At 47.6% G+C, this 12,906-nt stretch overlaps 1 protein-coding gene across 3 annotated transcripts in view; it reads left to right on the top strand.

Moving 5' to 3' along the window:
• LOC124772611 (disks large 1 tumor suppressor protein) overlaps nucleotides 1–12,906 on the top strand; it is a 921,529-nt gene that overhangs the window by 346,616 nt on the left and 562,007 nt on the right. For all 3 annotated transcript variants that reach the window (XM_047249337.1, XM_047249335.1, XM_047249336.1), the window contains one exon: nucleotides 1,027–1,302. In XM_047249337.1, the coding sequence (XP_047105293.1) occupies nucleotides 1,027–1,302 (276 nt within the window). The remainder of the gene's footprint in view (nucleotides 1–1,026; nucleotides 1,303–12,906) is intronic.

The following is a 12,906-nucleotide window of genomic DNA, read 5'->3' as shown; positions in this document are numbered from 1 at the left end:
TCCTGCTGAAATGTAGGGTTTCGCAGGGATCGAATGAAGGGTAGAGCCACGGGTCGTAATACATCTGAAATGTAACATCCACTGTTCAGAATGCCGTCAATGCGAACGAGAGGTGACCGAGACTTGTAACCAATGGCACCTCAGACCATCACGCCGGGTGACGCGCCAGTATGGCGATGACGAATACACGCTTTCAATGTGCGTTCACCGCGATGTCGCCAAACACGGATGCGACCATCACGATGCTCTAAACAGATCCTGGATTCATCCGAAAAAATGACGTTTCGCCATTCGTGCACCCAGGTTCGTCGTTGAGTACACCATCGCAGGCGCTCGTGTCTGTGATGCAGCGTCAAGGGTAACCGCAGCCACGGTCTCCGAGGTGACAGTCCTTGCTGCTGCAAACGTCGTCGAACTGTTCGTGCAGATGGTTGTCGTCTTGCAAACGTCCCCATCTGTTGACTCAGGGATCGAGACGTGGCTGCACGATCTTTTTACAGCCATGCGGATAAGATGCCTGTCATCTCGACTGCTAGTGATACGAGGCGTTGGGACCCAGCACGGCGTTCCGTATTACCCTCCTAAACCCACCAATTCCGTATTCTGCTAACAGTCATTGGATGTCGACCAACGCGAGCAGTAATGTTGCGATACGATAAACCACAATCGCGATAGGCTAGAATCCGACCTTTATCAAAGTCGGAAACGTGATGGTACGCGTTTCTCCTCCTTACACGAGGCATCAAAACAGCGTTTCACCAGGCAACGCCAGTCAACTGCTGTTTGTGTATGGGAAATCGGTTGGAAACTTTCCTCATGTCAGCACGTTGTAGGTGTCGCCACCGACGCCAATCTTGTGTGAATGCTCTGAAAAGCTAATCGTTTGCATATCACAGCATCTTCTTCCTGTCGGCTACATTTCGCGTCTGTAGCACGTCATCTTCGTGGTGTAGCAATTTTAATGCCCAGTAGTGTGTTTTAGGCATTTAAGCTGTTCTGGCCTGACACGCGATTCCTTGTGCGCAGGTGAACGGCGATGCGGAGTGGGAGTTCGAGGAGATGGTGCTGGAGCGCGGCGGCGCGGGCCTGGGCTTCAGCATCGCGGGCGGCACCGACAACCCGCACGTGGGCGACGACAGCGCCATCTACATCACCAAGCTCATCCCGGGCGGCGCCGCCGCCGCCGACGGCCGCCTCCGCGTCGGCGACACCATCCTCCAGGTCAACGACGTCTCCGTCGTCGACGTGCCGCACGCCGCAGCCGTCGACGCGCTCAAGCGCGCCGGCAACACCGTCCGCCTCGTGAGTACTACCTCTCTCTCTCTCTCTCTCTCTCTCTCTCTCTCTCTCTCTCACTTTATCTCTCTCCCCCCCCCCCCGCCCCCCCTGTCTCTGTTCTGATCTTCTCTCCTCTCAGGTAGGTCCGTTGGAAGAGCTGGAACAAGGCCAAAGCGGTCCGCTGAAGGAGCCAAGCTGAAAGGCCACTAGTGTAGCTCACTTGCAGATATTGTATCATAAGTAGCGAAAACCTGCATGAGTCAAAGTGTACGATAATACAGTGTCCAGTCATACAGGGTGAAAAGTATTTAAACCGACAAACTCTGTGAGGTTGTAGGGGACATCGAAACAAATATTTTTCCCTAATGTCATTTTTTCCTATGAGAAGTATTTAAACCGGTAGAGAAAGATTTCTCTGGCGGCAAATTAATTAAACCAACAAACACTTATCCATTTTTTATGACCAAGAGACTACACATTAACACAACCCAATTACAATTACAGTAGATTTTCAAAAATGCCTCCATTGACACGTAAACAAAGGTTACACCGTTGGATCATGGTCTGTCTGACACGGGCATAAACCCCAGGGGTATCCTTAATTGTTCCTGTTGCTGCTACTATCCGGGCAACCAGATCCTCTTCTAATGTAATAGGAGTTGCGTAAACAAGGTTGCGCATCTCTCTCCACACAAAAAAATCCAGAAGGGACATATCTGCGGATCGAGCAGGCCATGGTACAGGACCACCTCCGCCAATCCACGTTTCTGTTAACCGTCGGTCCAGGAATCAACGCAGACGACGACTGAAATGTGCCGGCGCCCCGTCATGTTGGACCCACATGCGTTCTCTTGTAGGGAGCGGGACGTCTTCCAGCACTTCTGGCAATGCTCTGGGTGGATAATCAACTAGTTCCAGGTTGTGGACACGCTGTAAGTGAAATGGACGTAACAATTGCTCTCGAAGGACTGTTCTTACATTCGTCTGATTCGTCCCCATGTTACGTGCAATTGCACGAGTGCTGATTGAAGGATCCCGCTCCACATGCTGCAAGGCAGCTCCACAAATTGCAGCGTTCTTACCGTGCGACGGCGTCCCTGTCCAGGTAATCTGCTAAATGACCCGGTCTCCCGCAGACGTTGGTACACAGCAGCAAAGGTCGTATGATGCGGGATACGGCGATTAGGATATTGTTATTGATAAACCCGCTGTGCAGTTCGTCCGTTGTGGTGCGCCACGTAGTATGCAACAACCTTATGAGTGTACTCACTGCAGATGTATCGCTCCATTAGGAAACAGAGACAACGCACTACTACACTGATGGACAGCAGTTGCCTACTACCGAAGATCTTAATATGGCCTCTAACAACTGAAGAGCGTAATACGGCCTCCACCGGTTTAAAGAATCCTCATAGGAAAAAATGACATTAGGGAAAAATATTTGTTTTGATGTCCTCTACAACCTCCCAAAGTTTGTCTGTTTAAATACTTTTCACCCTGTATACAGTCTGTCAGAAACCCGAATAACCATCGTTTGCAATATGAGATGTGCAGGAAGAGAGTCAGTGAGGAAGTTCTGGAAGGTACCGACAGGAAAGTGGAGCCCTGCGACTCTAGTGCCGTTGCCAACTGCGCTAGGTTTCTCGGCTGAGGATCCATGACGCGAATAGCCCGATCTAGGTGGTCCCACATATTCCCGATATGGTTTAAATTTGGAAACTTGTGGTAAGTTTCTGTGGGACTAAACTGCTGAGGTCATCGGTCCCTAGGCTTACGCACTACTTAATCTAACTCAAACTAACGTGCGCTATGGACAACACACACAACTATTCCCGAGGGAGGACTCGAACCTCCGATGGGGAAGCCGCGCGAACCGTGACATGGCACACCTAGACCGCGCGGCTACCTCGCGCGGCTTTGATTTAAATCCGGGGAGTTTGGTGGCCAGCTGAGTACAGTAAACACAGCCTGGTGCTCTTCGAACTATGGACGCTCACTGCCGGCTGTGTGACACGTTATATTGTCCTGCTGGTAGATGCCATCGTGCCGAGGAGAAACAAAGTGCATGTAGGCGTTGACATGGTCCTGATCCACAAGGACAAATGCATATTTCCGTTGAGCCATTGTGTCTTACAGAATGACGAGATCACCCAGGAAGTGCTAACAAAACATTTCCCAGAACATGACGCTCCCTCGTGGTTGCAGAGCGTTTCCTTTCAGACATTTCACGCCATACGCGCGACTGGTATCTGTCCGGTGGACCATAAAACTTAATGCATCCGAGAAGGCCACCTGTCGCCAGTCAGTCAAGGTCCAGTTCGGTATTGGCGTGCAAATTCCAACATTCGTCGCCAATGAAAGCAGCAACTTTCACTGAACACTAGTTGAGGAGACACAGCTAGTAGCCCCTTGGTTCATCTGGGCGGTTTCTTGCTCAATATTCGGCCGTACACGTCGTTCACTCGTGTCATTTATTGTCATTTATGGCCTGTGGTGCACTACAGTTCCTTTAGCGCTGGTTTTGGACAGCGCCATTTTGCCATGCACAGTATACGAGGAAAGATCAGAAAAAACACAGAATAATTTTATTACCAAAAGCTTTAATAAGTAACGAAACAAAAAAATATCACAAGTGAACTTACATCTTTTAGCAACTTTCCTACGTAGTCACCAACGTTCTGAACACATTTCTCCCATCGCGGTACCAGTTTCAATGTGCCCTATTCGTAGACCTCCATTTGGTTGAAGTGTAGCAATCTTCGGACCGCTGATTTTATTTCCGTATCTGTCGCAAAGCGTTGGCCAGCCAGGAATTTCTTCATGGACCCAAACAGATGAAGATCCGACGAACCAAGGTCCGGACTGTATGGTGGATGCGGGAGCAGCTCCCAATCAAATTTGGTGATTCCCTCACGAACAGGAGCAGCAACGCAGGGGCGTGCATTGTCGTGAAGAAGTTTCACACCGTCATTAATGTTGTGGCGTTTGTCACGAAGGGCACGAACCAACTTAACGCAAGTTTTAATGTAGGCTGCAGCATTCACAGCGGTCCCGTCTTCATCAAAGTCCAACAATAACCCACGATGCATATCCCTGAGTCATTTTGAATTTTTTCGTATTGGGGAACCAGAATGTTTCCACTCCATGGAGACTTGCTTGGTTTCGGGCGTGTAGTAGTACGTCCACGACTCTTCATCATTGACGATTGGTTTCGGAAGGTCATGCCCTTCTGCGGCGCAGTGCGTTAAGAGATCCAAGGTTGTCATCATTCGCTGGCCCTTGTGGTTGTGTCTCCTGTTCTTAGGTGCCCAGCAAGCATTAACTTTACGAAATTTCAACGTGTCAAGAACAGTGGCGTACACCGCATCATAGGAAATGTTGAACTGCTGCGATTATGTTCGCAGTTGCACACGCCGGTCGTTCAAAGTTACTGGCTCAAAGTCTCCGACCTTCTCCGGGGTTGCAGCCTTCAACAGCGGCCCGGTGCGTGGCGAATCACTGAGGTTCACGAGGCCCCCCTGCTGTAAAAAGGAATAGACATTGCTACGGTCCGTATAGTAGTCTCTATACACGCCACGCATGTCCTTGTGATCGGAAATGCTTCCACCCTTGGCTCGAAAGCTAATGACCATGTCCTTTTGGACATTAGATAAATCACTCCGTATCGCATTACAACTCTTGTACAGTTTCTCCGCGTCCTCCCGACACGGTTTGTACACTCCTGGAAATTGAAATAAGAACACCGTGAATTCATTGTCCCAGGAAGGGGAAACTTTATTGACACATTCCTGGGGTCAGATACATCACATGATCACACTGACAGAACCACAGGCACATAGACACAGGCAACAGAGCATGCACAATGTCGGCACTAGTACAGTGTATATCCACCTTTCGCAGCAATGCAGGCTGCTATTCTCCCATGGAGACGATCGTAGAGATGCTGGATGTAGTCCTGTGGAACGGCTTGCCATGCCATTTCCACCTGGCGCCTCAGTTGGACCAGCGTTCGTGCTGGACGTGCAGACCGCGTGAGACGACGCTTCATCCAGTCCCAAACATGCTCAATGGGGGACAGATCCGGAGATCTTGCTGGCCAGGGTAGTTGACTTACACCTTCTAGAGCACGTTGGGTGGCACGGGATACATGCGGACGTGCATTGTCCTGTTGGAACAGCAAGTTACCTTGCCGGTCTAGGAATGGTTGAATGATGGGTTCGATGACGGTTTGGATGTTCCGTGCACTATTCAGTGTCCCCTCGACGATCACCAGTGGTGTACGGCCAGTGTAGGAGATCGCTCCCCACACCATGATGCCGGGTGTTGGCCCTGTGTGCCTCGGTCGTATGCAGTCCTGATTATGGCGCTCACCTGCACGGCGCCAAACACGCATACGACCATCATTGGCACCAAGGCAGAAGCGACTCTCATCGCTGAAGACGACACGTCTCCATTCGTCCCTCCATTCACGCCTGTCGCGACACCACTGGAGGCGGGCTGCACGATGTTGGGGCGTGAGCGGAAGACGGCCTAACGGTGTGCGGGACCGTAGCCCAGCTTCATGGAGACGGTTGCGAATGGTCCTCGCCGATACCCCAGGAGCAACAGCGTCCCTAATTTGCTGGGAAGTGGCGGTGCGGTCCCCTACGGCACTGCGTAGGATCCTACGGTCTTGGCGTGCATCCGTGCGTCGCTGCGGTCCGGTCCCAGGTCGACGGGCACGTGCACCTTCCGCCGACCACTGGCGACAACATCGATGTACTGTGGAGACCTCACGCCCCACGTGTTGAGCAATTCGGCGGTACGTCCACCCGGCCTCCCGCATGCCCACTATACGCCCTCGCTCAAAGTCCGTCAACTGCACATACGGTTCACGTCCACGCTGTCGCGGCATGCTACCAGTGTTAAAGACTGCGATGGAGCTCCGTATGCCACGGCAAACTGGCTGACACTGACGGCGGCGGTGGACAAATGCTGCGCAGCTAGCGCCATTCGACGGCCAACACCGCGGTTCCTGGTGTGTCCGCTGTGCCGTGCGTGTGATCATTGCTTGTACAGCCTTCTCGCAGTGTCTGGAGCAAGTATGGTGGGTCTGACACACCGGTGTCAATGTGTTCTTTTTTCCATTTCCAGGAGTGTATATCCTCCATAGCTAGTGTTACGACCTGCCGCGCGTGAGTGGTTATTCCACGTTGATTTTGAACATAGGCGGTGGTCACATTAAGGTGACTGGACCGTGTAGAAGCGAGGAGTCCCAGTAAGCATGGGTTCGCAAACAAGCCGTTTGCGAGATAGTTGCGAATATGTGGTTACGATTCGCCACTAACTTCACTCTCAAATACTGTCGCAGTTCATATAAATGTATTGAAATGTATACTTTCCGGTTAATACCCTACATGACTGGTTTCAATTTGCGCCCAAGGCCTATCTCAACTACAGATACAATACTATTTGAACACGTTACATGTTGCAATTTACTGTACCCTCGTACCCGTTAAAGATGTTCCACGTGTCGTCCTCACATTGGAGACAATATACTCGTATCGGTAGTGAGTTACGAACTCTTTCAAATACAATCGACTATACAATTCCCTGCTGCAGTTCTTCAATCTATCACTTAGAGATAACCGCAGACAGAAAAATCCAGCGGATTAAGATCAGGTGATCATTGAGGTCAATGTACAGGCCCTGCTCGGCCTATCTATCTTGGACCATATTGGCACATTAGATTTCGTCGTATACCAGCAGCAAAATGTGCATATGCCCCATGACGCATGTAAGACATTCCCCGACGTTGCGCAAGGTAAGGTAGGCCGTGCGTAAAATTTACGCCCAGTTAGACGGGGACAATCGAAGCGCTTACATTTCAAATACATTTGTGCTAACTACGACCTGTTTTATACTGAACTCAGCGACGAAGTAGAACCACACATTCGCGTTTATCTCCCAAAAGACTCGTCAATCATGCTAACACCGTAAGTTCTTTGTGTAAGTGGCTACGTCAGATGAACTGCAAGAGGAAGTCCTAAAAGATTTGCTTACCTCTTTTACAGGCAGATTCCGCGATGATGTTACAAATTTTCAGGGATTGTGGAGAAGAGTGAGTGAATAAATTTGAGATAAAGGACGCTGGTACAGAAACAATCGAGTCGAAACATACAAGCGAAAATCGTTGTGATACCCCTGACAGTGGACTCCCATCTACTCCGTACTCTTTGCTTTCTATGTTTTGGGAGTCGGTTGTATGTAGCAAAACCAGGAAAAAAGTACAATAAACTTAAGCTCACAAAGTGCACAGCTTAGGAGCTATTAGCACATGTTCATCTTTACTACTGTAAAACATGTCACTTTTTCTCAACAATTGCTCATAGCTCTTAAGGTACGCTTTTAGGAGCACATGTGTATTAGGCAACTTTTTCTTGTATTTCTCCATAATACCTCATTCCAAAATATGGAAAGCAAGGAGTTTGCAGTAGAAGAGCTCCACCGTCAAAAAGGTATCACAACGATTTTCGCATATGTGTTTCGACTCTGTCGTCTCCGGACCAGGGTTCCTTGTATCAAATTTATACATTTTTACCCTTCTTCATAATCCCTCAAAGTTTGTAACATCACCGCAGAATCACTCTGTGTAAATGTCCCTACGTCCGGTAGGTAATCTTCTCCATTGGTCGCAGATTCTTTGCTGACAAACAGCGAAATCTAGGAAGCTAATAAGCAACGCTATTTTTATCTTGAATGATGAGCTCCAAGTACTTTGATTTTTAAGTAGGAATGCCATCTCGTTTTATTGGTGTGTTGATAAAACACTTATCATACTGCGAAACACATATCACCGAGCAATTTATTATCGACCGAGAGCCGGTAAAGTCAAGAATAAGATGTCTATTCACAGCTCCGAGCAGAACAACAAGTGACAAAACAATCAGTCTTTTCTTATATTAACTATTTCCGCTTCTTCTAAATTTCCGTGTCCCAATGCCAGCACCCAGTCATCGGCATATCCAAACTCACCGAGATCTAATTTTGAGCATATGGGACATGCAAAGATAAAACAGCAGTTGGGCGTGGACAGATCCCTGAGGTAGCCAATGGTTTAGCGTCTTTGAAGGGCTGTTGCGAGGAGGGTAGACGTCGAGACGTCGCGGGAAGAAGCTATTACGTTTGGGCGTGCTCTTGACCATATCGTGAAAGACATTGCCCGGTTTGTTGGTGTAGCACTGCGGATTGCTTCTCATCTCTTACACGGAATGGTGTACCATTCGAAGACATGTTACACGGCCTAAGGACTGGTCGTAAAAAGGTCACAATCAGCAGAGACCGGAGTCGAGTGTCACGCCTTGTGTCAATGATAGTCGGGTTCAACCCGGCACGAATTGCCAATTTCAGTGATGTATGTCCGTCGAAGCCAATTTCCAAGCAAAGATTGCCAAGGGAACTGCGTGCAGTGGACATTTGAAATCTGGCAGTTAGCAGAAAGCCCTGTCCACAGCAGCACATCAAGATGCACGTTTTCAGTAGGCCAAACATGGCAGAAACTGGGTGCTGGCCTTCTGGGACCGTGTAGTGTTCATTTCAACATTCTCGGTGACCATGTATTGCTCCTTATTCCACTTCTTCATGCTGAATGTGTTGTGGACACTCCCGGATTTCAAGGTGACGACAGCCGTGTTCACAGGGCTGCACGCACACGTTTCTGGTTCGACGAACATTCGGGGACACTACAGCATCGCTAAATCACACGATGTTCAGAATGAAACTTTCACTGTGCAGCGGAGTGTAAGCTGTTTGAAACTTCCTGGTAGATTAAAATTATGTGCCAGGCCGAGACTCAACTCGGGGACCTCTGCCTTTCTACCGAGCTACCCGAGCACGACTCACGACACGTCCTTACAACTTTACTTCCGCCAGTACCTCATCTCCTACATTCCACACTTCACAGAGGCTCTCCTGCGACACTTAGAAGACTAGCACTCCTGGAAGAAAGGATATTGCTGAGACATGACTTAATCACAACCTGGAGGGTGTTTCCAGAATGAAATTTCCTCTCTGCGACGGAAGGCCCGCGGAAGGCAAAGGTTCCGAATTCGGGTCTCGGGCCGGCGCACAGTTTTAATCTGCAAGAAAGTTTCACTCGATCTTAATGCCATAAAAAATGTTAGAGAATATTCGAAGCAACAGTTAACGATGAACAACTCTGCAGCTTGGTATCTCTGTGTGATTTAATCATCAGTGAGCGGCATCAGCTGAGTATGGCATACACGAAGAAACTTGTGAATTCCTCGAAGCACGCTATAATCAAGAATAGAGACGGTGTTACGGTATCCTTGGGAAAGGGGGTGACGAATTTTTCTCCATGTTGTGGTTATGTCATAGTAATGTTTCGTAAAAGTTGGCCATATCTCAGTGTTACATTTTGTACAGTAATAACGAGCGCTCCTGTTGCCGTGCGTAAGTGATTACGCGTTGGTATGTTGCAGCAGATTTTACATTCTTTTACTGCTCGATATTGCGCAGCTGAGGAGCTGATTACGAAAACAGCCCTTCTCAATAATTTACATTTTTCAGGAGTGCAGTAAAACTTTGTAAATCGCTATGTGTAATTTTGTTCTCACTTGTATTTTTATATTGCTTCCTAGGTAGGTGTACCTAAAACGTTCCTTTGACATAGTAATAATTTAACGTTGAGCCTGCTACAAGGAAATTTTTGTCGAAGTGGCGTTCTCACTGACACAGGTTTCTCTCTTCAGATAATTTAGTTGGAAGTAGATAGGGCACTTTCAATTTGACGCCACTTCGCCGACTTGCAGCCGATGAGGATGATAGGATGGTGATGAGGACAGCACAACACCCAGTCCCTGGGCGGGGAAAATTCCCCGATCCCTCCGGGAATCGAACCCGGGCACAGAGGTTAGACAATCCGTCACTCTGACCATTTAGCTACCGGGGGCGGACACGGAAAATATTAAGAAATACATATGGATTAAAAGTATACATTTAAGGATTTAGGTGCAAAGTTAATCTGTTTAAATTCTGAACATTAATAATTCAATAATACTAAAAGGAGAAATTTTAAACTATAAAATTAGAATGGTTAATTAAACAGATACATTTAAGCAGAGGGAGCAGCATCAGTTAAGCTACTGAAGGTCCTGGGTACTTTGTCAGAGGCCAGTCTCCGACAATATGCTGAACGGCTTGCTCTTGGGCTCCACAATTACAGGCTGGTGACGTCTTCACAATTTCCAAGATGGTGTTCCCGGGCAACGGACTGCTAAGGAAGTCTGCACCACCGGCAGCCATACCAGATCTACTATTTCTCACGGCTGTTCAAGACAACAGCACAAGAAAACGAAATGCCAAATTAAAGATGCCTAGAACTGAACAAATCATGCTCTCTCTGGTCCTCTTCACTATTGTTGCGAGTTTTGATCATGTCCAAACTCAATTCATCTTCTCCCTCTCCACAGGCAATTAGTGTAGTGAAAAAGTTTTGGCTCTCATTCATCAAGAAAGTAAATCGAAGCTTGAAGTCTGTAGTTTTCGACTACACAATCTTGATTACATTGCTGTATAGCTAGCTGAAAGTCAACTAGTGTTGATCTTCACTTAGTTCTGCCTATTCTTTGCAAATGTGCCATGGTATGTGATGACTACGACTACATCATTGAAAATATCGTGAACACTTGTTACGAAATACTATAGTTGTCTCGCATAAAGTATTATATTAGTTTTTAGCTAAGCTACAGGAAGTTTTTGCGCGTAATCGAAAGGTACAACTATCTAATCCCTGTCGGGCATTATCAACTATGATAAGACCAGGCAAGTAGTGATTTGGAACATTTTTTTTTTTCATTTTATATATCATGAGAAGAGTTGTTCCCATTGTTCAGCTATTGTCGACTGAAAGCATCTTAGTCTTTGCATCTCCAGCCAAATGAAGTAGATGTCACTTTACGTACATACCTTCAAGAAGAGCTTATTTGCAGTCATCTCCAACGCTTTTGGCGGGAACACATCTGCCATGATGGTTGACCTGTTCCTATTCCATCAGCCTCTTCTTTTTTGATTACGTTTACTTTCTTTCTTGAAATTTATTTCGGACCATTGGACACTGTCTTCGGTACCCATAACAGAATCACAGGCACCGAGCCTTACCACGGGCAAGGACTAGAATGGAAGACCCCAACAGTTATTTAGGGGATAGTAAATATTCAGGTTGTCGCCAACTTCCACACAATAGTAACCCATATCTATTCGCAAAGGCCGTTTTTGTTAGAAGCCTTTTTGACAAGGGTCTTTTTGTAGAGCAGTCCTCCTTTGAGTTGCAGTACTTCAGGACAGGGACTGTTTCTGCCGTATTTGGTAAATGCAAATGGTGAGTTTCTGACATGATTGACAGAAAGCGCCGAAACCCTGGAAACAAAAATAGTGAGGTTTTTTTTTAATGAACTCTTGAATAACGCTGAATTTTTTTGTGTTTGTGCGTGTATTTATCTTAACGACAAACAGTCGTCCGCGATAAGCATCTGTTCGCCAGCGTCGCTGCAGAGTTCAGTTCCGTCGACATTTTTCCGGAGCTTCTTTATTTTTCTTCTGATATTAAATTTTTCTTAAACGACTTCCATGAAGTCGTACCGTGACTGCAGTTATTACAGAGTCGCGCCAGTGTCTTCCCTGTCGTTCCGGATATGACCTGGAATGTTTTTATTCCACCATCTCCCGAGAACTGGCTAGTGCAGCCCCAGGCAAGCTTACCCCGTTTTCCTGTTGATGCACTTATACGCTGATTTGCGAGGCACGTTAAATTCCCAGAAGGCTGTTCCTGCATTTCCCGTGATGTTATTGCTCGCGGCTGTAGGAATGGATGTAACATTTCGCGAAATTCCCCGCTTGCAATGTTTTTAGTTTTCTAGTACTACATATGGTACCTGCTGATTGGACAAACATTATTGCGAAGTAATAACGCAGCAACCAACTAACTTGGCAGCTGACATGCGAAAGACACGCTTTACACTCCTCAAGATAAACAGATCTGATCTTTTTGAAAACGGCACCAAAAAGGGATTAGCCACTGCTAAACTATTTCACGAATTACGGTCACCGAAGGCGAAAGTATGATGTAGGAAGTTAGGAGAGTAGTTCTGTGTCGTAGAAAACGGTCACCAACATCGCAATCAAATGACGACGTGAAACCGTTCACTTGCATTCTGACAAACGAATATTAGTGTTGAGTAATGTCTTAAGGGCCCGCCCGGTTAGCCGTGCGGTCTAACGCACGGCTTTCCGGGCGGGAAGGCGCTCCGGACCCCGGCACGAATCCGCCCGGCGGATTTATGTCGAGGTGCGGTGAGCCGGCCAGTCTGTGGATGGTTTTTAGGCAGTTTTCCATCTGCCTCGGCAAATGCGGGCTGGTTCCCCTTATTCCGCTGCGCAAACAAGTTCTCCACGTACGCGTACACCACCATTACTCTGCCACGCAAACATAGGGGTTACACTCGTCAGGTGTTCACAATGGTTCAAATGGCTCCGAGCACTATGGGACTTAACATCTGTGGTCATCAGTCCCCTAGAACTTAGAACTACTTAAACCTAACTAACCTAAGAGCATCACCCACATCCATGCCC

Source organism: Schistocerca piceifrons, chromosome 2 (genome assembly GCF_021461385.2).
Source record: "Schistocerca piceifrons isolate TAMUIC-IGC-003096 chromosome 2, iqSchPice1.1, whole genome shotgun sequence".
Taxonomy (NCBI): Eukaryota; Metazoa; Arthropoda; class Insecta; order Orthoptera; family Acrididae; genus Schistocerca; species Schistocerca piceifrons.
The sequence above is the reverse complement of the archived record's forward strand: the minus strand, read 5'-3'. Positions and strand labels throughout refer to the sequence as shown.